We start from the raw sequence: 19,634 nt of genomic DNA, 5'->3' as shown, positions 1-19,634 counted from the left end.
ATGCACTTAATTCAAAACCCTGATGCTGAAGGTGGCTTTCCAGCTAGAAGTGGGAAAACATCCCTCAGGCTTCAAGCACAGCCTTTTCCTGGGATACAAGTCTATTCCATCCCTCCTGTGCCTCTGTTATGGGCTTAGCACAGGAAGCTCTTCCTGCAATGTCCTCTGAGTCAGGGAATGAAATCACATCCATCAAGGTCTGCTTGTGCTCCAAGGAGCACCTCTTGGAATCATAAATCATAGAATGGTTTGAGTTGGAAGGGACCTTAAAATTCACCCAGTTCCAACCTTCCTGCAATGGGCAGGGACACCTTCCACCAGACCAGGTTGCTCCAGGCCCCATCCAAGCTGGCCCTGCACACTTCTGGGGGTGGAGTGTCCACAACCTTGGTGGTGTCATGTTGACAGGCCATCAGAGAGAGGTGGCAGCAGCAGAGAGAAGTGATGTTTATCAAAGCTCTGCCTGTTGAGTTATAAAAACCCCAGGAGAGATGCAGAATCTAGATTCCTGGGCAGTGTATCCCACTAACTCTGCAGTTCAAGAGATGCTTATGCCCAGTGCCAGGCAGGAAGGAAACAGCATTTTCACTTGCAAGCTGCAAATTAAACTGAAAAATGGCCCAGTTGAACTGCAAACACGATGGTGAATTTTACAATCTGCAGATCATGTGCTGATTTTATTAATAATTTATGTCCATTATCTGATCAACACCCGTGCTACTGATACCACTTGGTCTTAAGAGCATCAGAGAGCCAAAGCTGCAGGAGGTAGTGACTGGGCATTAATGCGTGACAACTTTTGCCTTTCTGAAATTATTTTAGCTTCTGGGTACTGCTTTTTCCCATCCAGTCTCTTGTTCCTTGATTAAATGATCCTGCCCTGATAACATATGGGCTGCCATGCAGTGGCATAAGCATTTTCCCACTGTGAATGCCCAGCTGACTGGTTATCTTACAGGGATCTGCAAGGGAAGAGCCTGCATGAGATGGAAGAAACTTTGTAGGAACTAATTATGCCCCAACGCAGACAGAAACACTCTAAAGGACTTGGAGATCCCAGTGATTCTAAAGTCAGGTACTTTAGAATCACACTTTTTTGCTGTGTTTCCTGCATAGTGACAGATGAATCCATCTGTTAAGTACATATTGCTTATCTAAATCTGTTAATATCTAACCTAAAATCTATCTAGATAATAAAAGCTATTCCCTTCCATCCCTTGCAGGATTTCATGAGTCTCAGTCCTGCAGGGTAGGGTTGGTGTCATCCACTTCCATGAATTCCCAGGAACACTGAGCACAGCAGCCCTTCCCTGGTGCTGAGGGCTAAGGATTGTCAGGGCATCCAGCAGCCTGAGATGCTGCCTGGATCTCCACAGCTTGGGAATGTTGTCCCAGGGATTGAACTTGAGCTCTTCAAGTCTTTTCTTCAGAAGGGATTAATTCAATTAACACAAGTAACAAACCAGCTCACAGCACTCTATAAATAGACTGGTGGGCTTTGACACAGCTCCTGGCTATGCCAAGAAATGGGACTAATAATAGCTGCTTAACGGTGGGGTTTGGGGGGCTGGAGAGAATAGGCAGAGAAAATGCCAGGATGGCTTAAACCTGCCATGAAAATCAGCTGGGGAAATGTGGAATCCCAGAATTGTCTGGGTTGGAAGGAACCTTAAATCTCATGCCATCTCACCCTCTGCCATGGCAAGGACACCTTCCACTATCCCAGGCTGCTCCAAGCCCCATCCAGCTTGGCCCTGGGCACTTCCAGGGATCCAGAGGCAGCCACAGCTGCTCTGGGCACGCTGTGCCAGGGCCTCTGCACTCTCTGCAGTATCCCAGCAGCCACTGAGGAAGCTCTGCTGGAGGGGATGGTTCAGGGTGGGGGGCACGGAGCCCTTCACTGCCACACTGCCAGGTCCTTCTCCTGGGGATCGTTTGGAGGATAATGGAGTCAAGAGATGCTTTTTTCCAGCTAAAAAGCACCCCCAGTCCTGCACCTCAGCCTCCTGCACTCCCCAGCCCCTTCCCCTCCCACTGCTCCTGCTGCCAGGAGAAATTCCCAGCTGGGCTTTTGTCACCGACGCACGCGTGTTTCTGCGGGAAGTTTCTATTTCTGTGAATAGCAATTTTTCAAGCAATTCCTCCCCCGCCTGCTGGCTTTCACAGGAGCCCTGACGAACGCCGCTGGCATGCCTGGAAGCTGCGGCTCACTCCTGCGTGCCAGCCCCGGCCGGAGCCTCCGCCCTCCGCCCTCCCATCCCAGCGCCTGTCCTACAGCTCCACGGCACGGGAATTAAGCTCATGGTATCTTGTGAGGGTCAAATCGAGCTGGGACCACTCTGTGTGCTGGGCTCCCAGTGCTCACCGTGTGCCCTGAGACAGGAAAGGGCTAAAAAGAAGTGGGGAAGCCTGGAGGAGCCAAGCCTGTGGGAAAACCCCAGAATATCAGCACCCTCTGCCTAGGGGGCACTGAGACCTTCAAGAACATCCTGGCAATGTCCCAGTTTCTCAGGCCACAGCTCTTGCCAGGCCCAGCTGTGCAGAGGAGGCAGCAAATGATTGATTCCTGTCTTTGATTAAACCTGGAGCCAAGCCCCACAGTGCTGAAGCCAAGCCCCCAGTACTTCACCAGTCTGTCAGCCCAATTTGAACCCTCCTGATGGACCCCCTGCTCAGGGTGAGCCTCCCAGTTTGGCTCCCACTTCGGATTCCCTGTTTCCATTAGAAGACACCACCTGCAGTACTTGCCTGGGGTCTCTATCCCACATAAGTTGACATAGGAATATTAATTGCTGTGTCATAGGAATATTAATTACAGAAGCAGGGGGTCCCACAGCCAGGCAGAAGTGGTGGCTGGGGGACGTGCTCTCTGCTGGGGTCACTGAGCATTGGCCTCGCTGCACTCACAGGGTGAGGCTGTTTCCCCAAAGGAGGTGAAGTCAGAGTGCTGTGACCTGGATCCAAGGACCATGGTGCTTTCTCCATCCCAGCAGCAGGACAGGGAAAGGCATTGGAACCATTTGGATGGCTTCCATGCATCCAGGCCATGCTTATCAGCATCCCTGCCTCGGGGCACGGAGCTGAGAAATGAAAGGGAACAACCCAAACGCTGCTGTTCTGCTGCACCGAGAGAGCTGGTTAGAGATCCCACTGCTGGCTCAGATGGGAATGGGCCCTTAGAGGATGGAATTATCAAAAGCAGCTCTTGGGAATGAAAAAAAGCTGGACAAATTGCTGATTGCAGCTGCCTGGCTGGAAAATAAAGTGAGTGCTCCCAAGGCATGGGGCTCAGGGGGAATGAGCTCTGTGTCCACTTGAGGACTGAAAGACCAAAGTCCCCTTGCTGTTCCCAAATCGAGAGGCACTGGCAGCCAGAGTGGGGCTGGACAGGGGATGGGATCAGAGGGGAATATCCTTGGGGTGATGTAGAAGTGCTTGCCACAGTGAGAAGCACTGTACTGCAAAGGCAAAATGTCACTTAAACCCTGGACATTTTAGTGAAGAGAAAATCAGGGATATGTAAAGTGTCTGTTTTGTAAAGAAATAACCTTCAGGGTTTCCTCTGCTGCAACCTCAAGAAATTCCGCAGCTGCTAGTGCGTGGGAGGGAGCCCAGGGAGCATTTTTCTCCTCTGTGTGAGGCTGATGCTCAGGGCTGGCCGCAGCCCCTGGCTGGGAAGGGCTGTGCTGAGCAGCACATGCTGCAGCCCCCCTGCCTCAGGTGCCCAGAGCTTCTCTCCACCCCCTTCTCAGCCAACCATAAATGTTACAGAAGTCTTACAAATCCTTGTGCTTTCCAGAGGGGCTGAGACCTCAGTAGTCCTGTCCCAGAGGCTCCTGGCGCTGCTTGAAGCACTCTGCAAGGGGCAGAGGGGATGTGCCAAGAGTGATTTGCTACTCCTGGAGGTATTTTCTACTCTTAATTAATGCAGTAAGAATGATTGTCTGCCAAGGAAGTAAAAATACTCCCGTTTTCAAGATCCAGGGCAAGTAAGGAAAAAGCAATGCAGACTCATCTGAATGTCTGCAGACACCATCTCCCCATGCCCGGGTCCTGTTTAACACCCATTGGGACTTTTGGGAGGTTCCTGCCCTGGCTGTGGCTGCTGGGATGAGCCACAGCTCTGTGCCCAGCTCCCACTGCTCCTCCTGTGACAGCCCAGCACAGGGACACCCAAAATGTCCAGGGCCAGACTTGGGACAAGCAGCTGGGGGCCTGTGTCCCTCCCCATGCCGGTCCCAGGATGCAGTGGAAGCACTGGGGAGCACTGGGGAGCTATGTCCCTGCTGCTGCCCCATCCAGGGATGGTGAGGAGAGAACCAGGCTCTTCCAGAGTGCCATCCCAGGATATATGGAGGAGTGGGGCCCTGGTGTCCTGGTCTCTCCCCATGCTCCATTCAGGCCAGAGCTGTGTCTCTCCTGTTGTCCCATCCCAGGCCGGAATGGGGAGAGCTAGGGAGCTCTGGGCCCTCCAGGTGCCTGTCCTAGGATGCGGTGGGGAGCCCTGTGTCCCTCCCTGTGCCCATCCCAGGATGGAGAGGAGAGTTGTGTCCCTCATGGGCAGGCATGGGGAGCACTGGGGAGCACCATGTCCCTCTGGTGCCCCTCCATCCGGGCTGGAGAAGGGAGTAGTGGGGAGCACTGGGAACATCGTGTCCTCCCAGTGCCCGTCCCGGGATGGAGCAGGGAGCACCGGGGAGTTGTGCTCTTCCCTGTGCCCCATTCCATGACACCGCGGAGCCGTGTCCCTTCCAGGTGCCCCGCCAGGGCTGGTGCGGGGAGCACTGGAGAGCATCCCGGTGCCCCGTCCCGGGAAGGAATGGGGCGGGCCCGGGGTCCCGGTCTCTCCCAGGGCTCTGTCCCGGTTCGGCGGGGCGGTGCCTGGCGGGACGGGGCACGGAGCGGTGCGGGGCGCTGAGGGGCGGTGCGGAGTGGTGCGCGGAGAGGCTGTACAGGGTGTGGAGAGGCGGTGCGGGGCAGTGGGCAGAGCGGTGCGGGAGGGGGACGGGCGGTGAGGGGCGCTGAGGGGCGGCGCGGGGCCGTGAGGGGCGGTGTGGGACGGGCGGTGAGGGGCGGCGTGGAGCGGTGCGGGGCGGTGTGGGACGGGGACGGGCGGTGAGGGGCGATGAGGGGCGGCTGGGACGGGCGGCGCGCGGGGCGCTGAGGGGCGGCGCGGGGCCGTGAGGGGCGGTGTGGGACGGGGACGGGCGGCGAGGGGCGGTGTGGGACGGGCGGTGCGCGGGGCGCTGAGGGGCGGTGTGGGACGGGGACGGGCGGTGAGGGGCGGTGTGGGACGGGGACGGGCGGCAAGGGGTGGTGTGGGACGGGCGGTGCGGGGCGCTGAGGGGCGGTGTGGGACGGGGACGGGCGGTGCGGAGCCGTGAGGGGCGGTGTGGGACGGGCGGTGAGGGGCCGTGAGGGGCAGTGTGGGACGGGCGGTGAGGGGCGGTGTGGGACGGGCGGTGCGGGGCCGTGAGGGGCGGTGTGGGACGGGCGGTGAGGGGCGGTGTGGGACGGGCGGTGCGGGGCCGTGAGGGGCGGTGTGGGACGGGCGGTGAGGGGCGGTGTGGGACGGGCGGTGCGCGGGGCGCTGAGGGGCGGCGCGGGGCGGTGTGGGACGCGGAGCGCGCGAAGATGGCGGCGGGCAGGCGCGCCCCGCGCACCGGGCTGCTGGAGCTGCGCGGCCCCAGCGGGCAGTGGCTCCGCGTCCTGCTCACCCTGGCCGAGGACGTGCTGGGAGTCAGCCCTGCAGACGGCCCCGGGCCGGGCCCCGAGGCCCCGGCGGCGCAGCTGAACGGCGGCGAGCCGGGCTCCGCCGCGCCCGAGGCGCTCGCCAACATCAGGCGCACCGTGCGCGTCGTCAAGCAGGACGTGGGGGGGCTCGGCATCAGCATCAAAGGTGAGGCCGGGCCCGGGGGTCCCGGAGCGGCGCGGGGAGAGGGGCATCGGCACCGGGACCTGTTGCTGCTGCGGTCCCGTGGCTCCTCGGAGCGAACCCCGCTCACAGCCCCCAGCCCCAGCTCAGGACGGGGAAGGGGATACGTGGCAGTGACGGCACCCGAACCATTCCCAGCCTACGGAAAGAGCGATGATTTGGGGTGCGGAGTGACCGGCCAGTGTCTGCCCGCCGTGCCCCGGGCCGGGTGAGGCACCCCAGGGTTTGTGAGCCGGAGGGGGACCCCCTGCCCTCCGCACCCACGGGTAGGGTGCTGTCTCACGGGGCAGGTGGGGTGCGGGGGGGCACGCGGTTACACGAAAGTTTCTCTTTAGCAGCCAAAGGGAGGGCTGGGACGGCGTGTCCTTGTCCTACCGTGTTCCTGAGTTGGGAAATGCCCCTTTAAAACGGCCAGCAAAACGAAGGGAGCGATGTAAAGCCCCCGGAGATCTGCCGGCGCTGGGTAGGAGATGTGTGCTCCCGGGAAGCGCGGCAGCGGGAAGCCTCCCTGTTTAATGTCTGTTTTCCCTCCCGAGCTGTCCCGCTCCTTGGTGACTCGCCTGAACTTCAGGCTGAAAACTTCTTAGGGCAGGGATGGCGTTCCTGCCTTTCTGCTTGGCTTTGATTTTCACGCGGCTCCGAGCGTGTTGGAACTGTGAAAGCAGGATGAAAAGGGCAGCGGGGAGACAGGGACAGGGCTGTCACGGAGCGTGGCTGTGCGAGGCAGCGGGCTCGGCCGCCCCGGGGGCAGTGACAGGACAGCTCTCGCCTCCTGACGTGGCTTCTCCTCCCATCTCACAGGGGACACAGACGCAGCCTCCGGCTCCCTCTGCAAGTGGGGAGGTTTTGCAATGTGAATGTGCGGGTGCTGGAACTGGATCGACACTGCTGGCCGTGTCTGCAGGGTGTCCCAGCATGCCAGCCCTTTTTTTGGGAAGCACAAACCCCCTTTCGTAACCATCCCTTGGCTGCCAAGTTATTGCTTGCTCTGTGGCTCTCCCAGGAAAGGAGAAGCTTCCCTTGGTTCAGTTGAAACTTTACTTTTGCAGTGACGTATGTGGAAAAGATGTAGTTACCATCAAAACTGGGCAGTGGAAGGTGTTGTGGAGGGCGAGGCAGCCTTGGTAGGGCAGGACATCACTCCTCACCGGGCTGTTGGCATGTCGCTGTTCGTGTGCCAGCCGTGTTTCACGCAGGGACACTGGGTGCCACCCGGGGGTTGAATGTCCTGCCACAGGACGTGGCTTGGGGCTGGCAGGACAGCGGGAAGCCGAGCGAGAGCCGGGCTGGCGGAGGTTCTTAGCTCTGGCAGGGCTCTCGGCACTAGCAGCCGGGCGAGGAGCCACTGGCGCAAGGACGGAGCAGCCCCCGCCGGGGCCTCTGACAGCTGATAACCGGAGCCCTCGCTGGCTTGGCAGGCGGCTGAGCGAGGAAATGCCTGTGGCACTGGCTGGGGGCAGCCCGGGGCGGGCAGTGACAGCGGGCTGCGCTCAGCATCTCCCTCTGGGATGAGGATTATCTCTTGGAGACTCCTCGGGACAGGCTGTCCCGGGGCGCAGGGCACATCGGGCACTGCTGATCCCCGGCTGCCGCGGGCAGTGGCTGCTGCATCCCTGCGCCCTGGCACGGAGGCAGCTCGGATCTCCCTGCGGGTTCAAAAGTCGATGTGCAAATTGATCTCCCGAAGCCGCCGGGAGTTTGAATAGCATTCTTTTAGTCGGGACAGCGGGGAGCAGCCAGTAAATAGGGCTGCTGTGTAGACAGGAACATGCAGCCAGATTGGTTCACCTCTCCCTGTCTCTTTGGCCTCTCCAAAAACATTCAGCTGTCTTATCTGTTGAGATCATAAAGTCCTTAGAGCCAGGATAGTTGCTCAGCACACACGATTAATAATGCAAATAATGATACACTTTCCTGCCAAAACTGATGGGGAGATGGCCAGGGTACGTGTTCAGTCTGTGAATAATCTGTGACCGATCTGAGTGGTTTTGGAGCAATCACTTCATCAGCTGTAAAGCCTCATGGTACTTTGGCTGCTGTGGTTGGTACAGGTGTCCTGTGGGTTTGTGGGGGAGTGGGCAGAGGGCTGACCTGGCACAGTGCATTGAATGCCAGCAGAAAGGCTCAGCCTTGCTGAGACCATCTGGCACCAGAGCATCCCCCTCCCCACACACTCCTCCAAGTGCTCCTACAGCCACAACCGCTCCCTGTCTCTTCTGTTTCAAGGTGGCCGAGAGAATAAAATGCCCATCTTGATCTCCAAGATCTTTAAGGGGCTGGCAGCAGACCAGACCGAGGCGCTGTACGTGGGGGATGCCATCCTCGCCGTCAATGGCACCGACCTGTCCGAGGCCACCCACGATGAGGCCGTGCAGGCCTTGAAGAAGACGGGCAAGGAAGTGATCTTGGAAGGTAGGAGGCAAAGATGTGATGAGGGCAGAATGGTTCTCCTTCCTGTACTGGGATGACATAGGGGTGGCATATCATCTGCAGCTGCATTTGCATACTCTTTCAAATGGAAAACAACATATGCAGGGTAATTTGCTCATCCGGAGAGCTGGAGGTAACTGCTGGGATCTCCCTGTCTCCTTCCGAAGAGGGAGGGATGTGTGTGCCAGTGCTCCGTGCCCAGAGGCTCTGTCACCCCGCTGTGGGACCTCAGGCAGGCAGCAGTGGGAGGTGCGGGACAAGTTTCTGGGATTTGGGATTCTTTCATTGCACGGCATCACCCCCATGTCTGCAGTTCCTTGGGCAAGAGAAAACATCAGCTACTTTTCCTGTGGTTTTAATTTAAACCCACATCCCTGGCTGGTGTAGGTTTATGCCAGCAGGGAGGGGGTGCACTGGTCCCCCACTCCTGCTGAGCACCTTGAGGTTTGCTGGGTGGGTTTTGGGCAGGTGGAAGGTGAGGCAGGGCCTGCTCAGGAACTACCCATCCAGGGGATGCTGCCCACCAAGGGGATCCCTGGAAGCTGAGGCTAAAAACCCAGGGATGCAGCCTTCACCACCCTGGAGCAGGCTGTTCCCTGGGAACAGGCTCCCTCTCGGTACCAGGCAGATGGTCCCTGGTCTCTGAGTCCTGAGAGGGCTGGCACACTGTAGGAGCCCCCTCAAGCCCTTCTTGAGGACTGGGTGAGGGTTGATGGGTTGGGACCACGGGAGTCCTGAGGGAGAGACCCCATTCTTCTCTGGCCACCCTTCACCTCGTATCTGTCCATGTTTGCCCACCCTCTGCCAGCTCAGCCAGGGTGGGATGAGCATCCCAGATCTGTCCCTCAGGAAAGCAGCCTTCCCCTCCCCTCATTCCAACCAGTCCCTGGGGTCACCCTGCTTAGCAGGGGGGGTCTTGGCACCAGAGACCCTTCCCAGGTTCCAAAGGGAGGTTTGATTTGGGGGCAGTGCTCAGGGCTGTCCCTGAACAAAGCAGTTCTGTGTGCTGTGCTGCCAGCGACCATGGTGGCTCCGGCTTTCCTGTGCCTTCCCCAGACTGTCTCAGCTCCAGATTTTCATTTTTAGCTTTACTCAGCCCTTTCTGCTGTGGATTCCTCTTCTCCTGGGAGCCTCAGGACCACGGTTCAGCTGGAGGAATGTGCTGCTCTGCACAGCTGCTGGGAGCAGATAGGGTTGGTGGTGGGGTGGTTTTGTTGTTTTTTTCTGACCAAAGAAAAATACAAGAGCTTCTTTCTTTGTGAGTCTGTGAAACTCCTGCCTGGAGCTGCTGCTCTTGGACCACCCTCCCTCCATTATCTTCTGTTCATCCTTTGGTGCTGGTTTCCCGTTTCCCTTCTGCCAGAGCTCCAGCCAGAGGTGGAGAGGAGCTGCTCTTTCTGGAGACAACAGTTTCTCTCCCTGGACCCCTCCTCCTCCTCCATCCCCTGGGATCCAGGTCTCCCTCCTGGGAGGCAGTTGCAGGCAGGGCTTTTGCTGTAGCTTGCTGAGCTCAGGTATGATCTGCTGGGTTTCTTAATTAATTAAAACTCCCAGCAGGTACCCTTGGGAAGAGACTGGGGCTGGGCTGGCTCCCACTACAGCACTCTGGAGCTCTGGGATGAGTTTGTATCTGATGTTGCTGGGGTCCAGCCAGAGCAGGGAAGGGATCTGTGCGGCTCATCTGCTCACTGATGTCACTGATAAACATGGTACATCTCCATCCCCTCCCTGTTTTTGGGCTTGCTGGCACAGTGCAGCTCTGCCATGGGGATGGCAGGCTGGCACTGTGCCATGGTCAGGCTGTCACTGCCCTGTGGAGGTGGTGACCCTGCCTTGTACCTGTCACCCCTGTGGCTCTCCAGGAGCTGGCTGCCAAATGCCCTGCCCCAGGGAGAGGTGGCAGGGCTGAGGGGCAGGGGATGGCCTTAAAGTGCCTGAAGGGTGTTAAACTGGGGTGTTCCCTGCTGACTTCTCCTGCTTGGAGAAGGCAGAGCTTAAAAAAGAGCACCTTAACATTACTTAGACACTTTCTGCTCCCCACATGCTGCCAGGTGTGACTCCAGCTTTCCTTATGGTGCTCTGAGTGCTAACCCAGAGTATTTGGCACAGCCAGTATCTGTTCATTCCTTGCTGCTCCTGGCTGCAGTCATTTTTGGTTTTGGAGCTTTTAGGGTGGTTTGCAGGTGGCATTGCAGCAGGTAACAAAACTAGGAGAGCTGGCACCTCCTCACAGGGCAGTGAGCTGGACTGAGACTCCCCAAAGTGGCAGAGCTGAGAGGTGATGTGTTTTAGTGTGAGCATCAGCAGTGGCTCCACATGCCAGATTTCACCCTGGGCTGCTCAGCTTGGCTTCAGGCTCCTGGGTGTCATTGCTGCCCAGGCGTGAGGACATGCAGATACCTCTCCATGTGTCCTGCCAAGATTTTTTTTGAATGTGCCAAACTATTCTCTTGGTATTTGCCGGAGGAGTTGGACTATATTTATATTACATTGTTATTTCAGGGAGAGTTGCTCTCCCTTGCCTTATTTTTCCCTTGTTTTTTTTTTTTTTTTTTTCCTTATTTTCATTGCTTGGAATCCAGAGACTCCATGGCAGGGGGAAGGCTGATAAACATCCTTCCAGCTGCCCTCAGAAGGGTTCTGGGGTCAGCAGTGGTTTTCCTGGTGAGGCCCCTGTGCTGTACTGTCATGGGTGAAGAACTGGGAGCAGTGGGGAGAAGGGGTTGGGGTAGCTGTAGGCATCTCACATCCATGACTTATTTGCCACAGGGATGCTCCTGGGGCTATCTCTGCTCTTTAGGACTTGCTTGGCCAAGTAATAGCTTGGGATTTGAAATTCAGAAAAATGGGTGCTGGGAGAGAGTGGGGCTGGGGATTCTCCAGAGTGCTGGTTGCCATAACCGTGGGAAGGAAGGCTTTGGATCTGCCCTAGGGATGATGCCAAGAGGTGATGGGGCACATCTGCCACCTCCACACGTTGCTGCTCTGAAGCTTTGCTTTCCCTGGGGAGTTTCCTGGGTTTGTTTCTCCTCCCTGGAAACACGGAGAGTTGTCCCATGATGTCCCTGCTGACGGTGCAGCACAGGGGAATGTTTAGCAAAGAGCTGGGGCATGGAATGTGGCACTGAGTGCTGGGATGGGATCCTGGGGCAGGAGGGACAGCAGTGGCACCTCACCCTGCAGCATCCCATGGCATCTTCCTCCCTGGGGTAGAAGGACTTGAGCTGAGGCAGCTGGGACAAGGAGCTGCTGTTGTGTTCATGCTTGGAGCCAGGGGCAGGGCATGGTCCCAGGGTGGGCTGCTGGGGACTGTGTTGGCCTTTCTGGAAACACATCAGAACATTGGGTTGGAGCTGGCAGGTCATTTCAGGGTGTCTCTTTGGGATGTGTGTTTGCTCAGCCCCCCAGTTTAACAGGCCAATTTTGCCTCATTAATCCTGAGGCAGAGAGGGACCAGCTGGAGGTGGGGTTAGCATCTCTGTAGGGCCAGCACTCAATCTCCAGGAGCTCATCTGATGTGATAGCCTTGCTGAGCTGTGTAGATGCTGCTGGGAAGAAACAGCAGTACCATCCTACTCCTGACCAGAAATGGAGTCTGGAACCTCTTCTTTGAATCCACGCTGTGATCTGAAGCAGAGTGTGCAGGTGACCCAAGCGGTGAGAGGGTGTTCTTGAACTGCTCTGGGTGTCCATGTCTGTTTTCCAGCCTGGAGGAAGCATTGTGGCTCCTCAGTGAAGCTCTGTGGGGTCAGGCTTGGCTCTGAGCAGTGCTGAGCCGTGGGGATGCGTGGGGCAGGTTGTGCTGACTCAGGATCCAGGGTGCCAGGAGTGGTTGGTTTGTGATTGTTCTCCATCCTTTTGAGGGATGGGCTGATGGAGGGGGAGAATTTCTAGCCAAGAAGTCAAACCAAGGAATTTTGATGGTTCTGCCCCTTTCTGGCATGCTGGGGAGAAAAAAAACAGCTGCCACACAGAGGCAGACCCAGGGCCTTTGGTTAAACATGTCCCTGGTACAGCTCACTCCAGGTTTCAGGACACATGGGATGCTCCAGTGATTGGGAGCCCCTGTGCCACCACCTGGCCCTCTGCAGAGGCACTGTCCTGGCATGGGATGAGTGGCTGCACACCCAGAGACTTTTGTTGTTCCCCATAACCCTAAAACAAAGTTTTCCTTAGTGCAAAGCCCTGAGCAGTTAAAGGTCCTATTTGTCCCCTGTCCTCTGTTCTGGAGGGGATCAGTGGGACAGGCTCTTTCCCTGGAGAGCCCACGTGGCTTTGGAGGCCATGTGGATTAGCCCAGAAGCCACTGAGGGCTGTGTGTCTGCTGTAGGTGACTTTTAGTTTACAGCAGCCAGGCAGTGTTGCTGCCCAGTGATTTTTGGAGGGTGTAGACTGCCAGGGAGCAGGCAGGAGCCCCAGCACTGCAAGGTGCTAATTGAAAGAAAAAAAACTTCAAGAATTACAGTTACCACTAGTTACCACTGCATGATATGGTCTGAGTTGTTTGCTTTGAAATGGATGAAATTAATTAATCCATTCAATACCAACTACAGTGAAGGGACTGGCAGAAGTGTAAGTCAGCCCGCTGTGAAGCCAGTGCTGGGGTCACTGGAGGGGACAGCAGTTCCCATGGGACGATGATCTGGCCTTGGCCAGGGAGTGTCACAGCCTCCAGCACCTCCCAGCTCCCCGTGCTGGCTCAGGACCCCCGTGCTTTGCGACCAGCCTGAAAGCCTCCTTAAAGCCACGTATCCGAGACATTAGACCCTGCCTGTTGCCTCATTCTCCGTGCCCTGTCCCTGTGCACTGGGCACTGCTCCTGCCCTCCGCGGCTCCCTCGGGACGTGACCCCGGCACCGCCCAGCTAATGCCCGTGACGTCCTCCGCGTGCCCGGGGAGCCAGGGGCTGGCGCAGGGACGCCGCTCGGGTTTCAGCGGCTCAATGGCATCTTTCTGAACTCCAATTAGTTCCCAGGCACCGGGATAATGGCAGGTCCTCGCTGCCAAGATTAATGGCTCGAGTCAGATCCAGCGCGGCTCGGATGCCTGCGGGAACGTGGCTATTTTTGTAACGGGAGGCGCAGGGCACTAGGCTGATGGCCCCCCGCCGCCGCCTTGGCCCCGGGGCCACCGCGGGGTGACCCGGCCCACGTGGCACAGCACCGTGGCCATTTATAGCCGCGTCCCGCAGAGCACCCACGGGGCTCTGGCTCCACACAGCTCCTGCAGGCCTGTCAGGATTTAGGGGTTTTAGGGAGCTCACTGGGATAGGAATGAAAGGGGAGAGCACAGAATAGGCTGAGTTGGAAGGGACCCACCAGGATCATGCAGTCCAACCCATGGCCCTGCACAGACATCCCAACAATCCCACCCTGAGCATCCCTGAAAGCATTGTTCAAACACTCCTGGAGCTCTGGCGGCCTTGGGGCCGTGACCTCAGGGGAAGATGGGTAGGAGATGACCCATCTAGTGGCCAGGTGAAGTTTGGGAGTGGGTGCATGCAGACTCTTTCCTGGTGGGTAAAGGGCTCCTTTCTGGCAGCACGTCAGGCTGCTGTGGCTTGGCTGCAGCGATGGAGCTGGGCCCATCCAGCCACCCACAAGGGTTGGCTGCAAAGCCAAACTTGTGTCCCCCATCCTGCCACCCACTCTGCTGGCTTGGACCTGGAGTGGAAGCAGCCAGGATGGCTGGGGACGTGGCTGCAGGCACGTGTCTGTTCCGTGGTGTTTTCCTAAGGGCCTCCAGAGGGAAACCCTTCCCTGGAGTCAGTAGCTGGTCCCATGCTACCCCAGGGCAGGACCAGGACTGGCATCCCGCCTGCTCAGCTGGAGTTTTTCAGCCAGCATTGCCAAACTCATTTTCAGGATGTGGCTGTGGAGCCCTGTCAATTTGTGGTACCTTTCATCTTCCCCTTTTCCCAAACCTCTGGAACCAGCTGCCATCCCAGTGTGGCTCTGAGGGCTCTGGAGCCAGGCTCAGTGAGCACTGGTTTCTTGTCCCTGGTTTGAGGCTCACGGGGCAGGGCTGTACGAGCAGAGAGCACGCTCTCCAAGGCTTTTCCTGGGGCCAAGCCAGGGTATTTGAGCACTGTTCCTCAGCTGGCAGCGGGACTGGCTGTACCAGCACAGTTTGGACTGTGTAATTTTGGCCTGGGACTCTTTCCCATTCCCCACCCCTGGCTGTGTGTGCTGCCCTAGGGAACTGCTCAGGCCTGGATCTGTGAACTGATCTGGGTTAAAGGGAAGGAAAAAGGGGGGGAAAGGCCGTTTTAAATCCCTCTTGAAGAGCTCCCCAGGCTGCAGTGGTGGAGCTGAGGTACTGGGAAGGTTCAAGGTGTCATGTGAGGGTGGGGAGGCCCTGGCACAGGGTGCCCAGAGCAGCTGTGGCTGCCCCTGGATCCCTGGAAGTGTCCAAGGACAGGTTGGACAGGGCTTGGAGCAGCCTGGGACAGTGGAAGGTGTCCCTGCCCATGGCAGGGGTGGATTGAGATGGGCTTTAAGCTCCCTTCCAAGCCAGATGATTCTGTGATAAGCAATGTTCTTCTGTTCCTAAAGCAATTGCTCTTATCACTGAGGCCACAAGCTCCTGTCATTGTCTCTACCAGCAGAACCCTTACCATTCCTGGGGTCAGTGTACAAATCCTCAATCCTCCCAAGAGCCACACAATGCTCCATCCCCCTGCACCATGCAGGAAAGCCCTGCTGACATCTACACACATCTTCCCCTTATGCCCTACAAGCTCTGGCATGAATGTGCCAGCGTGAAGGTCCCTTTAATGCTGCTGGAAATCCTCAGTAATGGAATGAGGGGGTTGCAATGGGATGATCTTGAAGGTTCATTTCAACTCAAACCATTCTGTGATTCCGTGTCACTCCCTGTGTGACCTCGCCCACCAGTGCCACCCCTGCAGCCGCAGGGGCAGGGAACTGCAGCAGCCATGGGTGGCAGCTCTGGGGAGCTAATGGAGGGCTCAGCAGCTCTGATGCAGGGAGAGTGTGGAGGTTTCAGCAGGGTAGGACGAGGCTGCCCTGGCCTGGGCCGTGTCCTCAGTGGGTGCTGCCTCTCTTCCAGTGAAGTACATGAAGGAGATCTCGCCCTACTTCAAGAACTCCTCGTCGGGTGCCACGGTCAGCTGGGACCCCTCTCCTGCTGCCCAGCAGAAGCGATCATCCCCTCTGCTGTCCCCTCGGGAGCTCCGGGAGAGCCGGAGTGTCCCTCTGAAGATGTGCTACGTGTCCCGCAAGTGCCTCCCCACCGACCCGGAGCACAGGTCAGCGCCTGGCACTGGGGCGGGCCATGCCACCGCGATGGCCCGGGGAGCCGAGGGCGGGCAGGGACTCATCGGGGCCGTGTCCCTGCAGGTACCTGGAGGTGTGCTCGGCGGACGGGCGCGTTGCCCTCTTCCTGCGGGCCAAGGATGAGGCCACGGCGCAGTCGTGGCTCGGCGCCATCCAGGCCAACGCGGCCGCGCTGCTGCCGCCGGTGAAGGAGGAGCTGCGGGCACAGCTGGCGGGGGCTGGCACGGTGGCCGGACGGGACGTCAAGCACGTGGGCTGGCTGACCGAGCAGGTACCCCCCGGTCCCCCGCCACCCTGTGCCACCCTGCTGCCGGTGGCCCTGACGCAGTCCCTTTACAGCTCCCCAGCGCCGGCACCAGGAACCTCCTGGCCGTGCTCACAGAGAAGGAGCTGCTGCTGTACGGGAGCCTGCCGCAGAGCCGGGACGCCCTGGGCAAGCCCACGCACAGCTACCCGCTCATCGCCACCAGGTAGGGGCCACCAGCTCAGTGCCCTCCTGCCCCGTTCAAGGATAGGGTGGTGGCAGTCCCTGGGGGCAGTGCTAGGGTCTGGGAGTCTGGGCAGAACCCAGGGCTGGTGTCAGACCCCCAAAGTGGTGACAGTGTCCAAGGGTTGGTGGCAGAGTCTCGGGCATAGTGCGGGGGCTTAGGGCGCCGGGGTGGTGACAACGTCCAGGGGTGGTGTCAGGGCAATGGGCACAGTGGTACTGAGTTGCGGGGATGGGACGGGCATTTCGGGCGGGTGTCGGGGCCGGTTTTCAGGGCGGGTTTTGAGGGAGGGATTCGGGACAAGGTTGGGGCGGGGTTTCAGGGTGGAGGGCGTGGGCTCTGGGCGGGGTTCGGGCGGGGTTTTGGGGCGGGGGCGGCTCCGGGGGTGGCTCCAGCGCGGGCGCTGCGGGGCCTCATCCGCGGGGCTGCAGCGCCCCCTGGCGGCCCCGCTGCGCGGCGGAGCGGGGTGAGGCGCTGGGGCTGTGCCGGGGCCGTGCGGGATGCCAGATCGTGCTGGGGCTGTGCTGGTTGCGGGGCAGTGTTGGAGCTGTGCGGGATGCGAAGCGGGGCTTGAGCTGTGCCAGGAGCGATGCTGAGGTGCGGTGCTGAGGCGGTGCGGTGCTGATGGGCAGTGCTGGGATGTTCGGTGTGTGGTGCCGGGGCAGTGCAGGGGTGCGGTGCTGGGCGGTGCTGTGTTGGTGCTGGCATGTTGCGGTGCAGGGGTGCAGAGCTGGGTCGGTCCAGCACTGGGATGGTGCGGGGTGCGGTGCTGGGTCGGTGCTGTGGCGGCGCCGGGGCCGTGCGGGGCGCGGTGCTGAGCGCTGGCCGTGGCGCAGGCTGGTGCACTCGGGGCCGGCCAAGGGCTCGGCGCCCTACGAAGCCGAGCGCTCCTTCGCGCTGCGCGCCGGCGGCCGCCTGGGCGTGCAGACCCATCTCTTCAGCTTGGAGAGCCCCCGAGAGCTCGCCCTGTGGACGCGCCTGCTGGTGGATGGCACCCACGGCGCCGCCGAGCTGGCCCAGGAGGTCTCGGCAGGTCAGCGGGGGCCCGGGGTGGGGGGGGCAGGGGGTGCAGTGGGACCCCCGGCTCACACCTGTCTCATCCCTGTCCTCAGCCTGCACATGGAAGGGGCAGGATTGCACCCTGACCGTCCACATCGACAAGGGCTTCACCATCTCCACCAGCGAACCCGGGCTCAGCAGGACCATCCTGCTCCAGCAGCCCTTTGAGAAGCTGCAGATGTCCTCGGATGATGGCATCAAGATGCTCTACCTGGACTTCGGTGGACCAGAGGGAGAGATCGTGAGTTGGCTTTGCCTTCAGCAGCCCCACTCATGCTCCCGGGGGCAGAAGGGGAGCAGAGCGCCCACCCTGCTCATGGCGTCCGTCCTGCCTGGCATAGGGGTGACACGTGGCCCCGTCTGCCCACCCCAGCCAGGGTGCACAGCCCTTCCCAGGGCCCCAGTAAAGCTGTGGTGGGTTTGGGGAGCTCTGGGTGGTACCTGGCTGAAAGCTGGCTGCTGCAGGAACAGCCCTCCCCATTGGAAACATTCTCCCTTTTCTTTTTTGTAGCAATTGGACCTTCACTCCTGCCCCAAGACCATCGTCTTCATCATCCACTCATTCCTGTCGGCCAAGGTGACCCGGCTGGGGCTGCTGGCGTGACGAGGGAGCCCAGCAGTGGCCGGAGCAGCCCAAGCCCCCGGCACATCTATGCATCTCCCTCCTGGCCGAACCCAGCCCTAGCCACCCCAAGGAGACTGCAGCCCCCATGGAATCAGTCCACCCCCACTAAGGAGAAGCACCATCCAGCCAGGAAAAACCCCCCTCAGGGCATTTGGGGGCAGCAGTGGGGTGAAACCCCTCTTGGATGGCAGCACCAGGACTTCCCCGGTGCCTTCCTCCCCTCCTTCCTTGGTGGCTGGAGAAGCCCATTGGGAGCCCACGAGTGGACACGTGGCCATCACCCCAGTGCCTTGAGAGATGATATTTTGTGTACAAAGAACCCATTTGTATTCATGTTTTATATTTATATTGCCCACTTCCAAATGCTGATGCGGCAGCTCTTCCGCACCTGGGTTGGACCCCTTGGAGAGTCCCCAGGTCCTGCAGCACAAGGACCCCTGTGTCTTTTTTTCACACAGGCAACCCAAGGGCTGGAGGCCAAAGCAGCCCTAAAGTGCTTAAGGGACAGGAACTGCAAGATCAGCTGTATTTGCCAAATTTTTCCATATTGTATGGAATGATAGGAACCAGTTTTCTCTGTTGGAGTTGGACGGTTCGTTTGGTTTTGTGCATTCTGGGGTCACTTTATTTCTCGGTTTGGGGGGGGGGGTTGTCAGGTAGCTGCTGCGGAATGACTTCTTTTATGAACCAAAAGATTCTGCATGAAAATGCATTTTTTGGGGGGGTTAAATAAACTTTGCAGATCACAACCAGCAGGAGCCAAGATCCGTCTCCTGGTTTCACTTGGAGAAGTTGAAAATCGGTTTGTGGTTGGTGCCTGGGCTGAGCCTTGGGGTGTTTTCCACCAGGGGGAGGAAGGGATTTGCCTGGAGGCTGCTGTGAGCTGGTGGTGCTGGGGACACTGTGAGGGGTTCAGGTGGGGATACAATGTCTTTAAGGTGCCAAACACTGTGCTGGGAGTGGCAGAGAAGGATATGCTGATGCCAGCACCAGCTTTGGTAATGGTGATCAAGTGGGATTGGATTACCTGCACTTTAGGATGCTCAGAGGAGGGTGGGCATCATTTCCAAACTCAAGAAAGTTGTGTTTTGTTTTTTATATTTTTCCAAAAATCACAACTGCCTGACTGAGCAGCAGCAGAGGCTTGGAAAGTTGTTGGGAAAACAGGAATGAGCTGTTTGCATCACTGCAGTGCCAAGTTCTGGGTTAACCTCCTCCTTCTGGACTGGCCCTGTCCATGGGGGCACCTGGAGTCTCCCAGGAAAGCCATTGGCCAGGGACTAAAACAGTCAGGCTGCAGGCAGAGAAACAACAACTGATTAGCAGCAAAATACCAGAGAAGCTGTGGCTGCCCCTGGATCCCTGGAAGTGTCCAAGGCCAGGTTGGATGGAGCTTGGAGCAACCTGGGATAGGGGAAGGTGTCCCTGCCATGGGAGGGGATGGAATGAGCTGGGCTTGAAGTTCCTTCCAACCCAGACCTTCTCTGAGTCTGTGGTTTTCAATGATGTCAGGTATCCTGCTGCCCTGTGAAGGGGGAGCCTTGAGGGACGTATTGGGGTGACACATGTGCTTTTGCCATGTGCTGAACTGCTCCCCAGGGCAGGGACCCTGGTGCCGTGGCAGCCTTTGGGGTGCAGGGGGAGAAGTTGCAAAGAAAGGAAGGAAATCTGTAGAAATAGAGAGCAATAAGGGCAGTGAGGTGGGTGTGATCTGGGCAGGGAGGAACCGTGGAACCACAGGTTTGGGTTGGAAGGGAACTTACAGCTCATCTCATTCCATGGGTGGGGACCTTCCACTG

General features: G+C 58.5%; 1 protein-coding gene across 1 annotated transcript; it reads left to right on the top strand.

The window, feature by feature from the left end:
• The first annotated feature begins 5,606 nt into the window (after window positions 1–5,606).
• On the top strand, window positions 5,607–18,587 carry SNTA1 (syntrophin alpha 1). Its single transcript, XM_053958746.1, has 8 exons — window positions 5,607–5,899; window positions 8,162–8,347; window positions 15,437–15,635; window positions 15,727–15,934; window positions 16,003–16,133; window positions 16,988–17,184; window positions 17,264–17,451; window positions 17,722–18,587. Exons 1-8 carry the CDS (start codon window positions 5,635–5,637, stop codon window positions 17,812–17,814), a joined length of 1,467 nt encoding a protein of 488 aa, XP_053814721.1. The 5' UTR covers window positions 5,607–5,634; the 3' UTR covers window positions 17,815–18,587.
• The last annotated feature ends 1,047 nt before the right edge of the window (window positions 18,588–19,634 follow it).

This window comes from Vidua chalybeata, chromosome 17, assembly GCF_026979565.1.
Source record: "Vidua chalybeata isolate OUT-0048 chromosome 17, bVidCha1 merged haplotype, whole genome shotgun sequence".
NCBI classification, from domain to species: domain Eukaryota; kingdom Metazoa; phylum Chordata; class Aves; order Passeriformes; family Viduidae; genus Vidua; species Vidua chalybeata.
This window is presented reverse-complemented; position numbering and strand designations above follow the sequence as displayed.